A 17,011-nucleotide genomic window follows, 5' to 3' on the forward strand; every position below is an offset into this window, starting at 1 on the left:
GAAACATCTCTTGAGGGTATGGCTAAGATCCGTTTTTTACGCTTGGTGCGAAAGATGTCACAATGGAATCTGAACAAGCGTGGCTCTGCTAAAGAGCTGCTAGAGGATGAGTGGATCTGTGAGCATACAGGATAGAGAGGGCTAAATCTTTAAGCGCTTGGCATCCTCAGGCTTATATTTGTCTGCCTCAGGAATCAGCACGTGCGAGCAGCCGAATCCGGTTAGTGTTCCCCCACTGATGCAATCACGCAAACAGCTTGTTGGAGCAGTGGAAGCTCTCGGAACGCTTCTTCTCTCTTCATCCCATCTCAATTGCTCCAGATCAAGCACAATGGCATCAATTCTCCCCCGTGTTGGCTTCCGCGCCTTGACCGCTCTGCCCAGAGCCACCCCCCTTCCCCGGGTGTCTTTCACGCAGCTTCCTCGCGTGCAGCCCCGCGTTCAGCCCCTCACTCGCCGGTTCCTCACAACCATTCCCCAGGAACAGCCTCGTCTGCGTCTTGGATCGACCGGTAGGTCTACCTATTCAACTACCTTGCACCACTTGGATGCATACTGATCAGCGTAGCCCCCAACTTCAAGGCCCTTACCACCCATGGCGAAATTGACTTCCACGAGTTCATCGGCAACAGCTGGGCCATTCTCTTCTCCCACCCGGCCGACTTCACCCCCGTCTGCACCACCGAGCTGGGTGCTTTCGCCAAGATGAAGGATGAGTTTGAGAAGAGAGGCGTCAAGATGATCGGTCTGGTGAGTGGTCTGGTATTAGAATTTCTGGTCTGCCGCTAACAGTCAATGAACATCTAGAGCGCCAATGACCTCAGCTCCCACGACCAGTGGATTGATGACATCAAAGAGGTTGCCAACACCAACGTTCAGTTCCCTATCATCGCCGATGCCGACCGCAAGGTCGCCTTCCTTTACGACATGGTTGATCAGCGCGACTTGGACAACATTGCTGAGAAGGGCATCCCGTTCACCATCCGCTCCGTCTTTATCATCGACCCCGAGAAGAAGATCCGTCTCACCGTGTCGTACCCGGCCTCCACTGGCCGCAACTCGGCCGAGGTCCTGCGTGTCATCGACTCTCTGCAGACTGCTGACCGCAAGGGCATTGCCACTCCCATTGACTGGCAGGTGGGCGAGGATGTGATTGTTCCTCCTTCGGTGTCGACTGAGGATGCCAAGAAGAAGTTTGGCGAGGTGCGCGAGCTGAAGCCGTACCTGCGTTACACCAAGTACTAAGTGCTTGGGTGAAAAGAGGGATTGTAACAACAATAACATGTGCAACAAAATATATATCAATGGAATAATATTGTTCTAGAACACCTCCGAAGTAAAGAAGGTCTATTAACGTAGCCAGTCAGGTGATAACTCCCCAGGGTCCAGTCCCTGAATAGCCCGCACTAGTCCCAATCCAGCCACACCCCAAAAACGACCGACTCCGCACTAGACCCAAAACAGCAAATCCAATACAAAAAGGGTTTCAAATCGGGCGAATTTCTGTTTATCGCCAGACGCGCCGCCGCCTTGAGCTGACATGTCCTTTTCCTCTCTTCATTCATTCAATTGCTCCCGGTTCCTGGCGATCCCGTCTTGGTTACCCCGAGACTGCTCAGCTAATTAATTAGCCATACTCCGGAGATCGTATCCCATCTCACCCGATTTCCCGTACATTCCGTCCACTGTTCTCCTTCAGGGGCACTCCGTCAGCGTGGGACGGTGGCAGTTCTAGACTGTGACCGGCGGGGCAACCCAACATTCCACACTGTGTTCTCGCTCCGGCACACCCGGATCTGCCGATTGGATTTGATTAATTTACTTTATCTGACGCCCACATTCCTTTATTCCTTTACGCCTCTTATTCGTTCCGATAAAGTTCCCGGCTGCACTGCATGCCGAGCCACTCCCGCAGTCGGGACCGGTTGAGTCCCAGCAGCGAGCTGGACGATGCCGATCCCGTTTACTCTCCCTCGGTGTACCAGAGGGAACATTATAATAACAACGATTCGTTGTTTGACTCCGCTGAGGAAGACTACGCCCGTGCACCACGAAATGTCTATAGTTACGAGACCCATGATGAATATCACGATGACGATGATGATGATGATGATGACAATGTCCATGAGGATGACCACGACCGTGAATACGATGATAAGTTTGGGGAGCCTTGGGTTCCGTTACGCGCTCAGGTCGAAGGTGATGCATGGAGAGAGGGGTTTGAGACTGCCATTCCCAAGGAAGAGGATGTTACTCAAGCGAAAGAGTATCAGTACCAAATGAGCGGGGCGCTTGGTGATGATGGACCTCCATTGCCATCCGGGTCTCTGGGTAAGGGAAAGGGAAAGAAGCGATTGGATCGAGAGACGCGACGGCAGAGGAGGAAAGAGAGGCTTGCGGCGTTCTTCAAACATAAGAACGGAGGTGCATCGGCGGGATTGGTCAGTGGGGATGCCCTGGCAAAGCTGCTTGGGTCACAGGATGGTGATGAGGATTGCTTGAGCCATCTGGGCAGTGAGCGTGCGGACTCAATGTCACAAAAGAATTTGGAGGGTGGTAGGCAAAGGAAACTTCCGGTTCTGAGTGAGGAGCCAATGATGCTTCGGCCGTTTCCTGCGGTAGCGCCGACGGGACAGACGCAGGGTAGGGTAGTGTCTGGGGCGCAATTGGAACAGGGAGGCCCCGGTATCGAGATGCGACATCGTGGTGGAGGTGGGCCGCCTACAGAGGCGTTGCTCCAGAAAGAGGGTGACTGGGATGGTAGCACGAAAGGTTCTTCTGCCTCTACGAGGCCGTCGTTCTGGAAGCGATATCACAAAACCTTCATCTTCTTTGCAATATTAATAGTCATGGCAGCTATAGCGATCCCAGTGGGAATCATCGAGGCAAGAAGGCTTCATGGAACGAATGGAGGCGACAATACTTCAAATTCTAATCTGAAAGGGATTAGTCGTGATAGCATTCCGGTATGTTTGCTCTACTTTCCCATGCTTGGAGAGATACTGACCATAACAGGCCTATGCTAGAGGGACGTATCTCGATCCATTTACATGGTACGATACCACTGATTTCAATGTGACCTTTACAAATGCCACCGTTGGTGGTTTGTCTATTATGGGTCTGAACTCGACGTGGAACGACTCAGCCCAAGCGAACGAAAACGTGCCACCTCTGGACGAGAAGTTTCCGTACGGGTCGCAACCTATCCGCGGTGTCAACCTTGGAGGCTGGTTGTCGATCGAGCCCTTCATTGTCCCTTCGCTTTTCGATACCTACACTTCAAGCGAAGGAATAATCGACGAGTGGACGCTATCCAAGAAACTCGGCGACTCAGCTGCCTCAGTCATCGAAAAGCACTATGCCACATTCATCACCGAGCAAGACTTTGCTGACATCAGAGATGCCGGGCTCGATCACGTTCGGATCCAGTTTTCATACTGGGCCATCAAGACATACGATGGCGATCCGTATGTCCCAAAAATAGCATGGCGCTACCTCCTCAGGGCCATTGAATACTGCCGTAAATACGGCCTCCGAGTCAACCTCGATCCCCACGGAATCCCAGGGAGTCAGAATGGCTGGAACCACAGTGGTCGACAGGGTATGATCGGCTGGCTGAATGGAACCGATGGAGAACTAAACCGACAACGATCTCTCGAGATGCATGACCAACTCTCGCAGTTCTTCGCACAGGACCGATACAAGAACGTCGTGACGATTTACGGCCTCGTAAACGAACCGCTCATGCTTTCCCTGCCTGTCGAGAAAGTTCTCAACTGGACAGTAGAAGCCACCAACCTGGTGCAGAAGAATGGTATTAAAGCTTGGGTCACCGCCCATGACGGCTTCCTCAACCTGGCGAAATGGGATAAGATGCTCAAAACTCGACCAAACAATATGATGCTTGACACCCACCAATACACCGTCTTCAACACGGGCGAAATCGTCCTCAATCACACCAGAAGAGTGGAGCTCATCTGCGAAAGCTGGTACTCCATGATCCAACAGATCAACATTACCAGCACGGGGTATGTATCTTTACGGTCTATCCCACCCACACAACTTACTGACCTTAGCTAGATGGGGCCCGACCATTTGCGGTGAATGGTCCCAAGCCGACACCGACTGTGCTCAATACGTTAACAATGTCGGCCGCGGTACTCGTTGGGAAGGTACCTTCTCTCTTACCGACTCGACTCAGTACTGTCCCACAGCCAGCGAGGGAACCTGCAGCTGCACGCAAGCGAACGCTGTCCCCGGCGTCTACTCGGAAGGATACAAGACGTTCCTCCAAACCTACGCCGAAGCACAGATGTCGGCTTTTGAAACCGCCATGGGGTGGTTCTACTGGACCTGGGCAACAGAGTCTGCAGCACAGTGGAGCTATCGGACGGCATGGAAGAACGGCTACATGCCGAAGAAGGCCTATAGCCCGGCCTTTAAGTGCGGGGATGCCATCCCTAGTTTTGGCAATCTGCCGGAATATTATTGAGACTTCATCTGTTGTCTCATCTTGGGCTTTGGCGTCGGTAGTCATGTATTATGGTTTTATGAGCGTTTGTCATTGCATATAGGTTTTCTTTATACATTATATATTTATGAATATCAACGGAGTTGGTTTAACAACTGAACCTGTTATATCTAATAAATGCCAAGAATGGCCCATCCAACAAGTGACGGATAGGCCCGACCGTGGCTCGAAATCCTTCATTTAGCGAATGCGGGGATTTAATATGGGATGCGGGGATGGCCCCCGACCGAAATTAGACTAGCCCGCGCTCACCTCTACAAGGCAACTCTTTCCGTGTTTCCTCATCCACTTTCTCTCGCTCTCAATAGCACCAGAGCCCCCATGACCCCATCACGCAAACCACGACATCGTCTGATCGCTGGATGGTAATTATCCAACCACCTATCATCATTCCTAGATTGCTACGCTAACCCATCCCTCCAGTCAAAGATGTCGGAGTAAGTTCCTAGACCGCCCAGGATGGAAGAGATTCATAATTTGAGGACTAATTCTTCTCTTGTCTAGTCCGTCATCTGAAGTGTTAGTACCACCCACAAATAGGTCTATTGTACAGAACTGACACGTCTATCCTACAGGCGACACCAATTCTCCAGCTTGCAGCCATTGCCTCCGAGCAGGTATAGACTGCGACAGAGGAGTAAACGTGCGCTTCCGGAGCGGACTAGACATCTTCGGTGATGATGATGCTCTCTTCCCGGAGAGGGGTTTGTGGCCATACTTGATGGGTCCACGTTAGTGACCCCTTTGTCTCTTTGGCGGTTGGTGGTGTCCAGCTGACCTTCTCAACTTCCGAAGTGAGGTTCGTTGACGAAACCGTCATCATCAAACGATTGTATGAGGTGGAAGAGCCAGAGCATAATGGCCCGACAGAGCAGTCTCGTGGGGTCAATGATGCCCCTATAACTCCAGTCGGTGTTGTGGAGTACCATGGCCTCGAGCAGTATACGTCGCCATTGACGGATGATACCACTCCGATGCAGACTCTGTGCCATGATGGTCGTTCGTCTGAGTTGGAATTGTTGATGGGAAACGTTCTTCAGCAATTTGACAGAGATCCCGGGAAGGACTTACAGACTGGTAATCTGGTACGGGAGCAGAGGCTCTTGTTCAACGAGAGAGAAGCGAAGTTGATGCGGAACTATGTTGAGAATATGGCGTTGTGGGTACGAGCAGATAGTTGGTATTTCAAGTGTTTGTTCTGCCGCTGACCCCTCAAAGGCAGATATAACTGACCCCCATCGACACTTTGAGATAGAGGTGCCTGTGAGAGCAATGCAGGATCCGGTTCTGCGGTATGCGATTTTCGCTTTCTCCTCTCGTCATGTCGAGCGACAAAGGAAGGGAAACGAAGCGGAGGCGCTGCAATATCATAACCACTGTCTGCAGCTGCTGATTCCCACATTATCTGGAACTGGTGGTGATCTGACTGATGTTGTTCTTGCTACTGTTGCTATCCTTCGCCAACACGAGGAAATGGAGTGTAAGTGATGCCGTGCTGTCACAGAAGCATTCACGGCGCTGACTTGATATAGATGACGACAACCAATTCCATTTGACAGGGGCAACGCGTATTATGAATACTGTCTCTTTTGGATCCTCCGGGGGATTGGGTGAAGCGACAGCCTGGCTCTGTCTCCGTGAAGACATTCATGTATGGCTGATCTCGCAAAAGCCCCTACGAACAAATCTGGAAAGCTTCCATCGTTCCGATATCTTCCTAAGAAATGATGACTTTGCGTGGGCAGCTCGGATGGTCTTCCTATTAGCCAAAGTCCTCAAATGTGCTTTCAATCAGATGTCTTCGCCAGAATACACTGCGCTACAGAGTATTGCGCAGGAAGTTGAAGACTGGAATGCCAGAAAGCCGCCGTCCTTTCATCCCCTGCGCGAGCTTCCTCGTGGGAAGGATGTCTCGTGTCGGTTCCCAGAGATGTGGATGTTGCTACCCGTGCACGGTGAGTATTCCGACGTCTGCCCGATTGCGACTAATAATGTTTCCAACTTAGTGGTCGGAACTCAGTACTACCATATCGCCAAGATAGTCCTTGCCTTTGCTTGTTGCCCAAGTCCTCCGCTTGCTTACGAGAGTTTCAGAAATTCGCGAAACATCGAGGTACGTTAGTGTGATTCCAATATGATACTTTCTCCTGACTGTACTCAGAAAACGATACGCTATCACCTGTTCATGGTGCTGGGATTGGCCAAGTCAAATCCCAAAGCGGAGAATACGCTTTTCACCGCACGGCATAGCCTCGTAGCGTGTAAGTGACATGGCAGTCAAGTCATGTGACACGGACTGAGCGCAAACCTTTTTTCTACTCGACTAACAATGGAACTAGGGGGCTGGGTCATTCGGCAAAAGACGGACCAACAGGCTGCAGAAATCCTCCCCAGAGAGATGTGGACGAGAACGGGGTGGGATGTGACGGCATCGATCCAGTCCTTACGAGAGCAATGGGCCGACGAAGAGACGGACAGCTGAACTGACCCGAACATATACCGAAACCCAGGCGTTGTTACTCAAGGAGTGACAGGTGTATCATTCGACAAAACGGGGCACTATGCGCCGTGCCACCTATCTCGGGGTAGGTCGACTCCGACAGCCCCAGCACGTCACCAGCTATTGCCCTTGTGCTGAGCCCAATCAACTGTGGATCTCGACCAGGCAGCAGTCGCCCGCATTGCCCCTGTGATGAGTCTAGCCACGCTGGGATCTTTGCCAGGGTAATCGATGCAGAAACGTTAACAGTGCGTCTCTGTGCTGGATCCTCGCTTCCTCTATCAGCTCTTATTCGTCCGGGCATATGCACCGGTGGACTAGCACCATCTGATCAAGTGGCTAAAAGCTCAAAAGGACGATATGACCGCCAGGATCTGTGACGCATGCCGATTGGCAGATAATGGCCGTAGATATAACTGGCGCTCACGTCTGCTGGGCTGTAGACGTCACATTGGGCATGATTCTACTGCACCAACACATGCGACAACCAGTCGATGCAGTTTCGCGGACCAGTCGAATCCAGCACCAACCTTGAGACTTCATCTGAATCCTATCGGGCACCTCACAATCGGGCCTCATTGTAGCGGTGTAGACATGACACAAATGGCAACGGATCTTGAGATCGCGAACCTAAATGGAACATCGTGCACGCCGGACACCCTGCATATGGGTTCACCTATCACGCGGCGCCATTTCCATGCATGCTGCAGAGATTATCGCGCCACGGAGATTGCCGGCTCCGATAGGGTCCAGGTAGAAGCAACATGAAGCCTGGACCGAAACTTCGAGGCAGATTTCAGGATTTCCAGAAGACTTATGGTAGTTGATCGGAGGAGTATTATCGGGAGCCCGAAAACGTCCATTTCCACCGTAGCAAGCCAAGCAGAGCCCTAATCCGGGTGGATAACAACGCGTATTCGACGTGGAGCCAGGCGGAAATGCAACCATGGAAGCCGGAATTGAGAGCATCGCATCCCCCTCCGTTTTCATCATTTCAGGAGCGCCTTCCCCAGCACTAGCTCCTTCCAGTTCCGCCTGATCGGCTGGGGCGAAATCAATAGTCAGAAGTTGAGAGGTGCCAGGGGAGGCACGTGAAGTCATTGATCATCCATTTGCCCGCCTCGGTTCCGAGTCACGGCTCCGCATATTCACTTGTTAGATGCAAAATGCGACTAGTTAGTTCCCTCCATACCCCTGAAGGTCATTTGCACATCCCATTTCCACACCCCCTCCTCTTCTCCCTTCTCCCCATCTTTTTTGGCCACTGCTAAAACTACTAAAGAAACTCTATTCCCGCTCTCCCGGCCCAATGGACTGTCACTTCCCCCGCATCTTGCAGAGTGCTAATGCCATTCCTTCTCTCCTGCTGCTGTTGCTGCTGCCAACAATAACATCTCTCTATCTACTACTTAGCCATTGATCGAATCAATGCCTGACAACAACACTACTTCTTCCTGGCCAGTAATAGGCTGCCACCGCTTCTCATCCTTCCGGTCCCTTTTCACCTCTGCCGGTAAAATGGATAAGCCTTGTACTACTCCGACTAGTCTCTCGGAGCCTCTACTACCCAACACCATCAATACTACTACTATTACTACCCGCCAACCATACTCACCATCACAACCACAACAACAACAACAACCAGACCTATTCGCATCCAAAATATCCAAACCACTCCTCCACTCACCACCAATATCCGAACCAGAAACACCCACCGAAAACAAAACCGCCTCTTTCATCTGGGAAGACATCAACCCCCCAGCCGAATACTACCTTGCCGACAAATCAACATCAACACCACCCTCACCACCCCCAACCTACACATTCTTCCAACAAGACCAACAACGACAACAACCATCACCACAAGACAAAGAAGCTATGATCGACACAACCACCAGATCCATCCCCGTCTCCCCCCTCCCAGGCTACAACGACGTCAGCGGCGCCGTCATCGTCGACTACGACGGCTTCCCGCACTTCCTTTCCCCCCAGGAAGAAGAGGAAAGGAAAATGAAGCTCCAGCGCGCCGTACAGGAGAAAATGCTCGGCTTACCGAGGCAGACTAGCTTCGAGTGGGAAAGACCCCTGTCTGCTGGGTCAGCCGCCGGGTGGTTGCCGAGGTATTCGCCTGCGAAGAAGGGAGCGCAGCGGTGATACCTGTCCCTACTGGACCATTGCGCGTTCATTCTATTACCGAGTTGACGGTTGGACTGTATGCTGAGTATTGATTTGTCTGTTGATGGATCGAGAAGCATACGTGCTTACCGGCTGCTTTGCGCTCGATAGGGGAGTTCGTGGGGAATGTTCGTGCAAGAGGATATATCCGAAGGTGTGATTACTCACTACCTTACCTATTGCGCTGCAGCAAAGCATTACGATTAATAAATTATGACCGATACGACGATTCCCAAGAGGGAGAAGAACAGAAGACAGACAAATGTCGGGGAAGTCGAACCAAACTGTGACTTTTGTTGTTGTGTTGTGTTGTTGTGTACCAATCCCACATACCATACATAGTAATCAATCCAAGCTATATACACTCCACACTTTTCCCCCCACTAAACAACTCTTAGATATAAGAAAAAAAAGGCAATCAATACTATACACCCAAAGTAAGCAGGCTCTACTTAGCTCCTAAACAACCGCAATCCACCCTCTTCTCTATCCTCCTCACTCTCCTCCGCACCACTCTCTTCATCCCCACTCTCCTCCCTCAACAGCCCACTGGCCGTCTTGCCCAACAACGACGCAAAGAACTCCTCGCGCGCATGCTTCGTCCAACTACCACGATCCTCCGGCGCCATGAAATTCTGCAACTTCTCATGAACATCGAACCGCATCTTGCGACCCTTCGACGCCCGCGTATCCACATCCCGCTTGACCTTGTCCTTCCGCATCCCCGTCACAGGGTGGATCGCTGCTCCGCCGCGCGTCGGCAGTTGTATATGCAGGGTATCGAGGCCGTTGGTGATCGCATCGGAGGATGCCATGCGCTGCTCAACGAGATCGCGGAGTAGGGATTGGTAGAAGACGGTGTCGTCGTAGATGGGGGTAGTGGCTGCTGCGCCTTCGGCGGCAGTGGTGGTGGTGGTGGTGGTGTCTTGACGGGCGCGCTTAGCGGCGCGGGAATGGTCGCCTGTTTCGGTCGCGACCTGGGCGTCCAGGACGGCGGTGATGGACTGCGCGCCCGATCCGGATGGGTTGATGAGCTTGCCGCGGGTGTTGGCGGCGGTCGTGGCGGTCGAGCCGCGGACTTTGGCGGACCATTTGTCGAGGATGGTGCGGCGGTGGGTGGTCGCGGCGGATTCGAGATCGGTCATGCGTGTCCAAAGCGTCGCGGTGGGAGTGTCGGTGTCGACGCGCTTGCGCTTCTTGGGTTCCTCTGTGCTACCGTTAGTGTTGTGGGCGTCGGCGAGCGCAACGCGCAGGTCTTCGAGCGTGGACCAGAGTGCCAGAGCGGCGGATTCGGCGGAGGTGATGGCTTCTTCGGAGTCTGCGTCGGGGGAGGTGGCGGCGAGGGAGAGCTGGTTTATGGCTGTTAGGCCCTTTTGGAGCTTGATTCGGGTGTTGAGGAGGGCGTCGAAGGTCGCGCGTTGTTGCTTCACGGCTTTGCCTTTCGCGGCGTCGGCTTTGGCGGCTTGGGAGATGCTCGCCGCGATGGTCTTTTGGTCGGTTGCCATCAGGCGCCGGAGTTCGTCGCGGTCGTTGGTAGGTTTGCGCGGTTTGGAGTCGGAGTCGGATTCTGATTCTTCTTCCTCCTCGTCGTCATCTTCGTCGTCGTCGTCGTCTTCGTCCTCCTCGTCTTCATCAGAGGGCATGTCGTCCTCGTCGAAAGATCCCTCGCTGCCTTCAAGGTCGTCCGACTCGTCGGTATCCATGTGGTCCAGCTCGACCTGCTTCTTTCCCTTCTTTGCAGACTTGGACGGGCGCTGCTCCTCCTCGCTCTCGGAGATGTCCTCGTCATCCTCGTCGCTACCCAGTTCCAGATCTTCATCTTCATCCTCGTCCTCGTCCTCGTCCTCGTCATCCTCGTCATCGTCTTCATCCTCATCACCCGACCGCGCAGCAAACGGATCATCATCACTATCAGCCTCCAACGCCGCGCGACTCACTTTCGATCCAGCATATTGTTTTCCGAGGGTGATGGGGTCCTGTTTGCGAAGCGTCGCTTTTCTGCAATGATACAATAATTAGACACGCCCCATGAACAACTAGACACCAACCCATAAACAAAACGAGAAATGAAGAAAAACCTACCCAACAGCCTGATAATGCTCCCTCCCCGCATTCTCATCCTTACCACCAGCAGCACCCTCCTCATCACTATCCTGGTTTCCGCGATCAAGATCCTCAGGGTCGTAGTCTTAAAGCATCACCAGAGTCAGAACATAGTTCCCCCCAAACAACATCAACATCAACATCAACAGGATTAGAATTAGTAAATACCTCTCGGAGTCAAATCCTCCAACTCGGCCATCTGTTCCGCCAGAGATTTCGGAGCCATGGCTGCGACTGCGACTGTTCACGTCCGTGGTGTGGAAAGAATTAATGTAAAAAGTAAAGCAAATCACCCAAACGGAAGAAATTCAAAACCGCAGACTAGTTTAGTTTCCCTTTGCAACTTTTTTTTTCTGCCCGAGATTTCGGGATGCGGTGTCGGGGTTACCTACCATATTGGGAAGGTGTTAGGTGGAATGGGGTGGGTTTTGCCGGCGGTGTAGTTTATTCTGGCAGTATTAGCTTCCATCATTTAATCATAGTAGACGGGATTCAACTACTACTACGTCCAACTTGGTTGAATTGGAAGAGTTTATCATGTTGGGGAAACGATTGTTCTCCACGTTCCGGTGCTTGCAGCATGATAATCCCCTGGTACTCTCATCTCCTCCGAGACATCAGAAGATTAGTACTAATAAGGTATTCAGGGCCTCCCTCGCTCCGGCACGCCGCCGTCCCTCCGAAGTCGTCGCGGGCTCCCCGAGAAGCGCAAGATCCGCGATGTGAAGAAGGTGATTGCTGTTTCTTCGGCGAAGGGTGGGGTGGGGAAGTCGACGATAGCGGGTATGCCTTCATACCATCCTGTTCATGCCAGTCACACAACAACCAGTCGGATACTAATGAGATTACTATCAATAGTCAACCTCGCTCTCGCCTTCGCCCGCCGCGGCATCCGCACCGGCATCCTCGATACCGATATCTTCGGCCCATCCATTCCTACTCTGTTGAACCTATCCGGCGAGCCTAGATTAGACGATAGTGCGTTATCCCACCTACACCCCATTATAAGGGAACTTCAACTAATGAATAACTCGGTTGGCATGACAGAAAACTGCCTCCTCCCCTTAACCAACTACGGACTCAAATCCATGTCAATGGGCTACCTCCTCCCCAGCACCCAAGCACCCCCGACCGCCGACCCGACCGAACGACCCCCCATGGATCCAACCCCCATCTCGTGGCGAGGTCTAATGGTCACCAAAGCAATGCACCAACTCCTCCACTCCGTATCCTGGGGTCCGTTGGACGTGCTCTTCCTCGACCTGCCCCCCGGCACTGGCGACGTGCAACTCACCATCAACCAGGAAATTATTCTCGATGGGGCCGTGATCGTGACAACGCCACAGGATATCGCGCTGCGGGATGCAGTGCGTGGCATCGGCATGTTCCAGCGCATGGATGTGCCGGTGCTGGGGATGGTGAGGAATATGGCGTTCTTTGCGTGCCCGGAGTGTGGGACGCAGACGAAGATCTTTTCGCAGGGAAAGCATGTGCATGAGGGGGCGGATTGGGGGGTGGAGGCGGAGTGTAGGAGGCTGGGGGTTGGGTTTTTGGGCGATGTACCGCTGGATGCGAGGGTTTGTGAGGATGCGGATCGCGGGATGCCGAGCGTGGTTGCTGAGGAAGGGAAGGAGGGGAAGGAGGGGGTGAGGAGGAGGGCATTTTTAGATGTTGCGGAGCAGGTGGCGAAGAAGGTGGGGATTGAGTGGTAGGTTTGGATGTTTGGGGAGGGGGAGATGAGGATTACATGTATAGTATGTGTGTATGATTATACCCAAAATGTGTTATGTTCAATGGTTATGTGGTTGCGGTATGTACAGTCATGCAGGTATTCAAGATGGTGTATGTCTTTGTAGTATTCGACAACGGGGTATTCCAAAACAATAAAACAACATATCAGGACTATAGATAGAACAGTGGCATATCCTCGCCATGACTCTTGCAGAAGAGGCGCCGGTCGCCATGTCGCGAGACAAGACGCAAAAGTCCAAAAGGCGTATATCATCAGCACAACTCCACTGGCTACCAACTCAATAAGCCACATACTCCTCGGCCGTCTTGAAGAACTCGCGATCCGGCATAGTCGGACGCGCGTGTTTGTCAACATCAGCACTGCCATTCACCCCTCCGGTATCACCATTCACACCACCAGGTACAGATTCAGCATCACCTGCATCCGTCGTCGACAGCGCATCGAACGAGCGATAAGCTGAGTCGCCATCATCGCTCATCAGACCCACCACACCACCAGCGCGCAGCACAGCGCGTGTACTGGCTTCGTCGACACCCGTGGTGGTCACGGCAAGGGATTTCTCATCGCCGATCGTGCTGCTATCTTCAGGAAGCTCGGAGGTAAACTCGCTGCGGATGGTTCCGGAGCCGGCATGAGATAGTGGCCGTTGGCGAAGTCGTGACCATACGCCATCTGATGTGGTAGGGATGGCGCCGGCTTCACGGAAGAGCGTCCTTGTGCTAGCGTTTTCGTCGAGCAGCGTCTTCCCCTCGTACTCGGGGAGTAACATGAGTCGACTGCTGGATTTGCTCAGGGCTGTACCTTGCGGGGGAGAGGTTCCCAGCTGATCAACTGCGTCAGTTGACGCCTTGTGGGAGGTTACACTGTCTTTTTCTGATTGGGTTGGAACAATGACGATGTTCGTAGGGTGCGAGGCAAGAGTAGCCGGTTCAGAGGACGGGCGTAAACTCTCGGCTTTGGATCTGTTGGCCTCGTCCATTGATGCTCCAGCGCGCCCGGCGTCGACACTCTTTCGCTTGACCTCGCAGCCTTTCTGCTGTTCTTTAGCGATTGATCTCTCGTCTTGCTTGCTCGCCAGTCTGCTCCACATCGTCATGGGGTAACTCTTGCGGCCGGTCTTGGAGGGCAAGACGCCAGGGGCGTTGCGTCTCGCAGCAAGTGAACTGGGCGGAGGCAACTCGTCCTTGAATGTCTGAAGCCCATACGCCAGTTCCTTGATCCGCTGTCGCTGAACCCGGAGCTTGTCTTTGGCGAATTTCTCGTCCCATTCCTCCTTGGCTGCCAGCCATCCACGGACAAGTTTGGGGTTGAAGGTACCGACTTGGGAGCTGGGGATCTGGAGGACAGGACACTGAGACGGAGGATCAAGCGGGTAGATATTGCCCCGCTTGTCGACTCGTTGACGGATCATGCGGTCTTTGAAGGCCGGCAATGGATCGCCTGCCCGTCCAATCGATGCGACTGCAGTGCCGTTGGTGGTACCGTTAGCAGTGTCTCCTGGTTTGTCAGATTCGCTGGACGACCCGGACTGCTGATCTTCGATTTCCACCTCCTCTTTCTGCGCACATGCCAGAGCCCAGGCCCCAAATTGAGCGATCGCCCGGTACATATACTTCGCGGGTCGTGTAAAGCTGAGAGTGGGAGCGACGTGGCAGAGGTCGTCCCAGACCTGTAGCTGCACATGGGTACCGGGGTATTTATGAAGAATCTCGCGTGATGGATCATGCTCGTCGAGGAACTTGTCACTGGGCGGGTATGCTGTGGGGTTGGCGGCCTTATGTGCAATGTAGAACTGTTCATCTCGTAGCATTTCACCACCTCCGCTTTGAATCAGCAACGGAGGTAGACCTCCCAGTGATGGCTGGAAGACAGGGGAGACGAGAGGATGAGACAGAAGCTCGTTAGTAGTGTACATGTGAATCTGGTCCTTGACCTCCACTGTCTCCCCATCAAGTACCACCTTGACAGTCTCGTGCTCGATGTCGAAGGCACGTTCCGCGTTGGTCGTGCTGTTCCTACGGCTCGAATACCCCTTCGCTGCTGTTTCTTCGGCCTCGCTATCATTCGGGATGGCCTTGAGAGCCTCACTCTGGCTGGCTGGGTGTTTCTTGAGACCTTTCTTGAGCTCACGCAGCTCGTCCGCGTTTGGCGGGGGCCATGCAGCGGAGGGTTTATGTCTGAAGCCATAGGGAGGAATGTAGTCGCCCGGGTTGTCCGCGACAATGCTCGGGAACGAATGCGTGAGGTCCACCCAAGGGGAAATTAGGATAGCACCCGCCGGCAAAGGCAGACCTTGATCGCGACAAATGACAAGCATCCTACCAGAGTCAGCGTTGCTCTTCCACCGCTACAATATACTTACGAGAACACCATTCCTCCACCAGCCGAGTCGCCGGCGAAAATGATCTCTTTCGGATCATGATCCTCCAGCAGATACAGGTATGCGGCTAGCGAGTCTTGTAGACTGCATGGGAACGGAAATTGCGGCGCCAGACGATATTTAGCTGGAAGTTTGGAATTAGCTTTTACGGTCCACGGGTGGCATCCCAGTAGATCCAGAACTCACTAAATTGAGTTAGCATTGCATACAAATGAGAAATAGGCGATAAGCTTACCGTGCAAAAACCCGACCCTTAAGCTTCCTAGCGTGCCGCTGCATCTGATAGCGATGGGTATCCAGACTAGCGAAGAAGTACGCCCCACCGTGGATATACAACATGATCCGCTTTTGGCTCGGATGATCGCGACTGGTCTGCTTCCGCTCATTGTAATCATCCTTCATCTCGATCCACTCTCCCTTGAGGTCCTCGGCTGGTCCACGCCATTGCCACCACTCACTTCCTCCAACCCGTGCGATGCCCTTGGGACCCAACTGTTGGTTGATGGCCTTGGCCGCTGACGAGAGGTATTCCTCCGACACAGTCACGGTTTGTAGTTTCACCCAATGGGGCGCGGGCACCTTTTGGCAGGTAAAGGCCTGGAGATCCTCCACGGGATGTTTGGAGGCATAGACAAGGAATTCACGCAGGATGCGGATGGCTTCATCGTAGGTGACGTGGACGTTGGGCTTCTGACGAAGCGATTTGCGATGGACATACTGGAAGTAGAGGATCAGGGTCAATGTCAGAGTCAAGGTCCATGAACTATGACCCAAGATCAAACAAGATGGGGAGAGAATAGTGAAGTGACAGCGGCAGGGCGACCCACATGCGAGATCAGGGTCTGGAGGACGGCCGGAGTGAGGGCCACACTCAGGGCAAAGGTGTTGAGTGGCATTGTACTAGTCTAGAGGGGGGAACAGTCGACCAGGACACATGGCTCGAAAAGCCAAGTATAAGAGAGGCAAAGAAAATTGCAGAGGACAACAATAGTAAAGAAGGATAAAAAAAAATGAAGATTTAAAGTGGAGGACGCGAGCGGGTCAAAAAGAATGAAGGGGGGGAAGAAAGGGGTGGGAGGTGGAACGAGCGTGCATGCAGCGAAAGAGGGAGGAGAGAGAGCGAGATTAAGAGAAAGATAAAGGAGAGGAAAGGGACAGGAACACGAAGCGATTGCCACATGTCATTGGGCACTGCATCGTCATTGCATTGATAGTCAAAGTAAGTAGAAGAAGAGAAGTGGAGAGGGTTATCCAAACTCTCTTCAAAAGATCCCGACCGGTCGGCGGTGATGTCATGGGACCCCCCGTCCCTGGCAGCCCCAATCAATTCAATCAATCACCGCCACTCAACAGTTCCTGTCGATGACTTGTTTCTTTTGCCAACGGATGTGCAGTAAAGAGCCACGCGTTGCTGCAGCAAGCCAAGTCTGCACGGTGGACTCGCTCTCTCAGCCTCAGTCTTGCCATTCTCTCCCCTACACAGCCCGCTGGCAGTGGCGCTGATTAGAAATATATATTATACTAGCATAGTACTAGTAGAGCAACCAGCCCCTATGAAGCTACTATGAA

At 52.9% G+C, this 17,011-nt stretch overlaps 7 protein-coding genes across 7 annotated transcripts; 5 read left to right on the forward strand and 2 right to left on the reverse strand.

The window, feature by feature from the left end:
- The first annotated feature begins 289 nt into the window (after positions 1–289).
- BO87DRAFT_373926 (peroxiredoxin) lies at positions 290–1,321 on the forward strand. The gene is made up of 3 exons (XM_025622673.1): positions 290–512; positions 569–750; positions 808–1,321. The coding sequence occupies exons 1-3, from the start codon at positions 332–334 to the stop codon at positions 1,243–1,245; spliced, it is 801 nt and encodes a 266-aa protein (XP_025483075.1). The 5' UTR covers positions 290–331; the 3' UTR covers positions 1,246–1,321.
- Positions 1,322–1,535: 214 nt separating this feature from the next.
- Positions 1,536–4,614, forward strand: exg2 (putative exo-beta-1,3-glucanase). The gene is made up of 3 exons (XM_025621215.1): positions 1,536–2,966; positions 3,016–4,028; positions 4,081–4,614. Exons 1-3 carry the CDS (start codon positions 1,896–1,898, stop codon positions 4,490–4,492), a joined length of 2,496 nt encoding a protein of 831 aa, XP_025483076.1. The 5' UTR covers positions 1,536–1,895; the 3' UTR covers positions 4,493–4,614.
- A 678-nt stretch (positions 4,615–5,292) lies between these two features.
- BO87DRAFT_450815 (uncharacterized protein) lies at positions 5,293–7,013 on the forward strand (the record flags this gene model as incomplete). Its single annotated transcript, XM_025628436.1, has 7 exons — positions 5,293–5,694; positions 5,750–5,815; positions 5,918–6,011; positions 6,064–6,486; positions 6,538–6,644; positions 6,693–6,792; positions 6,871–7,013. Coding segments are annotated over 7 exons (1,335 nt in total), but the record flags the coding sequence as incomplete, so codon positions are not given.
- A 1,193-nt stretch (positions 7,014–8,206) lies between these two features.
- On the forward strand, positions 8,207–9,563 carry BO87DRAFT_352988 (uncharacterized protein). Its single transcript, XM_025621216.1, has one exon. The coding sequence runs from the start codon at positions 8,460–8,462 to the stop codon at positions 9,183–9,185; it is 726 nt and encodes a 241-aa protein (XP_025483078.1). The 5' UTR covers positions 8,207–8,459; the 3' UTR covers positions 9,186–9,563.
- On the reverse strand, positions 9,485–11,622 carry BO87DRAFT_328682 (AATF family protein). Its single transcript, XM_025620230.1, has 3 exons — positions 11,478–11,622; positions 11,289–11,394; positions 9,485–11,204 (listed from the first exon to the last, which is right to left on the reverse strand). The coding sequence occupies exons 1-3, from the start codon at positions 11,533–11,535 to the stop codon at positions 9,659–9,661; spliced, it is 1,710 nt and encodes a 569-aa protein (XP_025483079.1). The 5' UTR covers positions 11,536–11,622; the 3' UTR covers positions 9,485–9,658.
- Positions 11,623–11,816: 194 nt separating this feature from the next.
- On the forward strand, positions 11,817–13,021 carry BO87DRAFT_328686 (Mrp/NBP35 family ATP-binding protein; the record flags this gene model as incomplete). Its single annotated transcript, XM_025620231.1, has 4 exons — positions 11,817–11,903; positions 11,957–12,092; positions 12,168–12,287; positions 12,357–13,021. The coding sequence occupies exons 1-4, from the start codon at positions 11,847–11,849 to the stop codon at positions 13,019–13,021; spliced, it is 978 nt and encodes a 325-aa protein (XP_025483080.1). The 5' UTR covers positions 11,817–11,846.
- A 62-nt stretch (positions 13,022–13,083) lies between these two features.
- BO87DRAFT_456610 (lipase/esterase family protein) lies at positions 13,084–16,338 on the reverse strand (the record flags this gene model as incomplete). Its single annotated transcript, XM_025628740.1, has 5 exons — positions 13,084–15,380; positions 15,425–15,566; positions 15,599–15,627; positions 15,678–16,159; positions 16,225–16,338. 5 exons carry the CDS (start codon positions 16,336–16,338, stop codon positions 13,340–13,342), a joined length of 2,808 nt encoding a protein of 935 aa, XP_025483081.1. The 3' UTR covers positions 13,084–13,339.
- Positions 16,339–17,011: the final 673 nt, after the last annotated feature.

This window comes from Aspergillus neoniger (assembly GCF_003184625.1).
Source record: "Aspergillus neoniger CBS 115656 unplaced genomic scaffold BO87scaffold_6, whole genome shotgun sequence".
Lineage (NCBI taxonomy): Eukaryota > Fungi > Ascomycota > Eurotiomycetes > Eurotiales > Aspergillaceae > Aspergillus > Aspergillus neoniger.

What these genes read in the sequence shown, in the direction of transcription:
- BO87DRAFT_328682 (XM_025620230.1), bottom strand. Translation starts at nt 11,535, where the DNA reads ATGGCTCCGAAATCTCTGGCGGAACAGATGGCCGAGTTGGAGGATTTG. An exon ending in GGAGGATTTGACTCCGAGAG is followed by an intron (nt 11,395 to 11,477) that starts GTATTTACTAAT and finishes TGATGCTTTAAG; the next exon opens with ACTACGACCCTGAGGATCTT. An exon ending in GAGCATTATCAGGCTGTTGG is followed by an intron (nt 11,205 to 11,288) that starts GTAGGTTTTTCT and finishes GTATCATTGCAG; the next exon opens with AAAAGCGACGCTTCGCAAAC.
- BO87DRAFT_373926 (XM_025622673.1), top strand. Translation starts at nt 332, where the DNA reads ATGGCATCAATTCTCCCCCGTGTTGGCTTCCGCGCCTTGACCGCTCTG. An exon ending in TCTGCGTCTTGGATCGACCG is followed by an intron (nt 513 to 568) that starts GTAGGTCTACCT and finishes TGATCAGCGTAG; the next exon opens with CCCCCAACTTCAAGGCCCTT. An exon ending in GCGTCAAGATGATCGGTCTG is followed by an intron (nt 751 to 807) that starts GTGAGTGGTCTG and finishes ATGAACATCTAG; the next exon opens with AGCGCCAATGACCTCAGCTC.
- exg2 (XM_025621215.1), top strand. Translation starts at nt 1,896, where the DNA reads ATGCCGAGCCACTCCCGCAGTCGGGACCGGTTGAGTCCCAGCAGCGAG. An exon ending in TTAGTCGTGATAGCATTCCG is followed by an intron (nt 2,967 to 3,015) that starts GTATGTTTGCTC and finishes TGACCATAACAG; the next exon opens with GCCTATGCTAGAGGGACGTA. An exon ending in ATCAACATTACCAGCACGGG is followed by an intron (nt 4,029 to 4,080) that starts GTATGTATCTTT and finishes GACCTTAGCTAG; the next exon opens with ATGGGGCCCGACCATTTGCG.
- BO87DRAFT_352988 (XM_025621216.1), top strand. Translation starts at nt 8,460, where the DNA reads ATGCCTGACAACAACACTACTTCTTCCTGGCCAGTAATAGGCTGCCAC.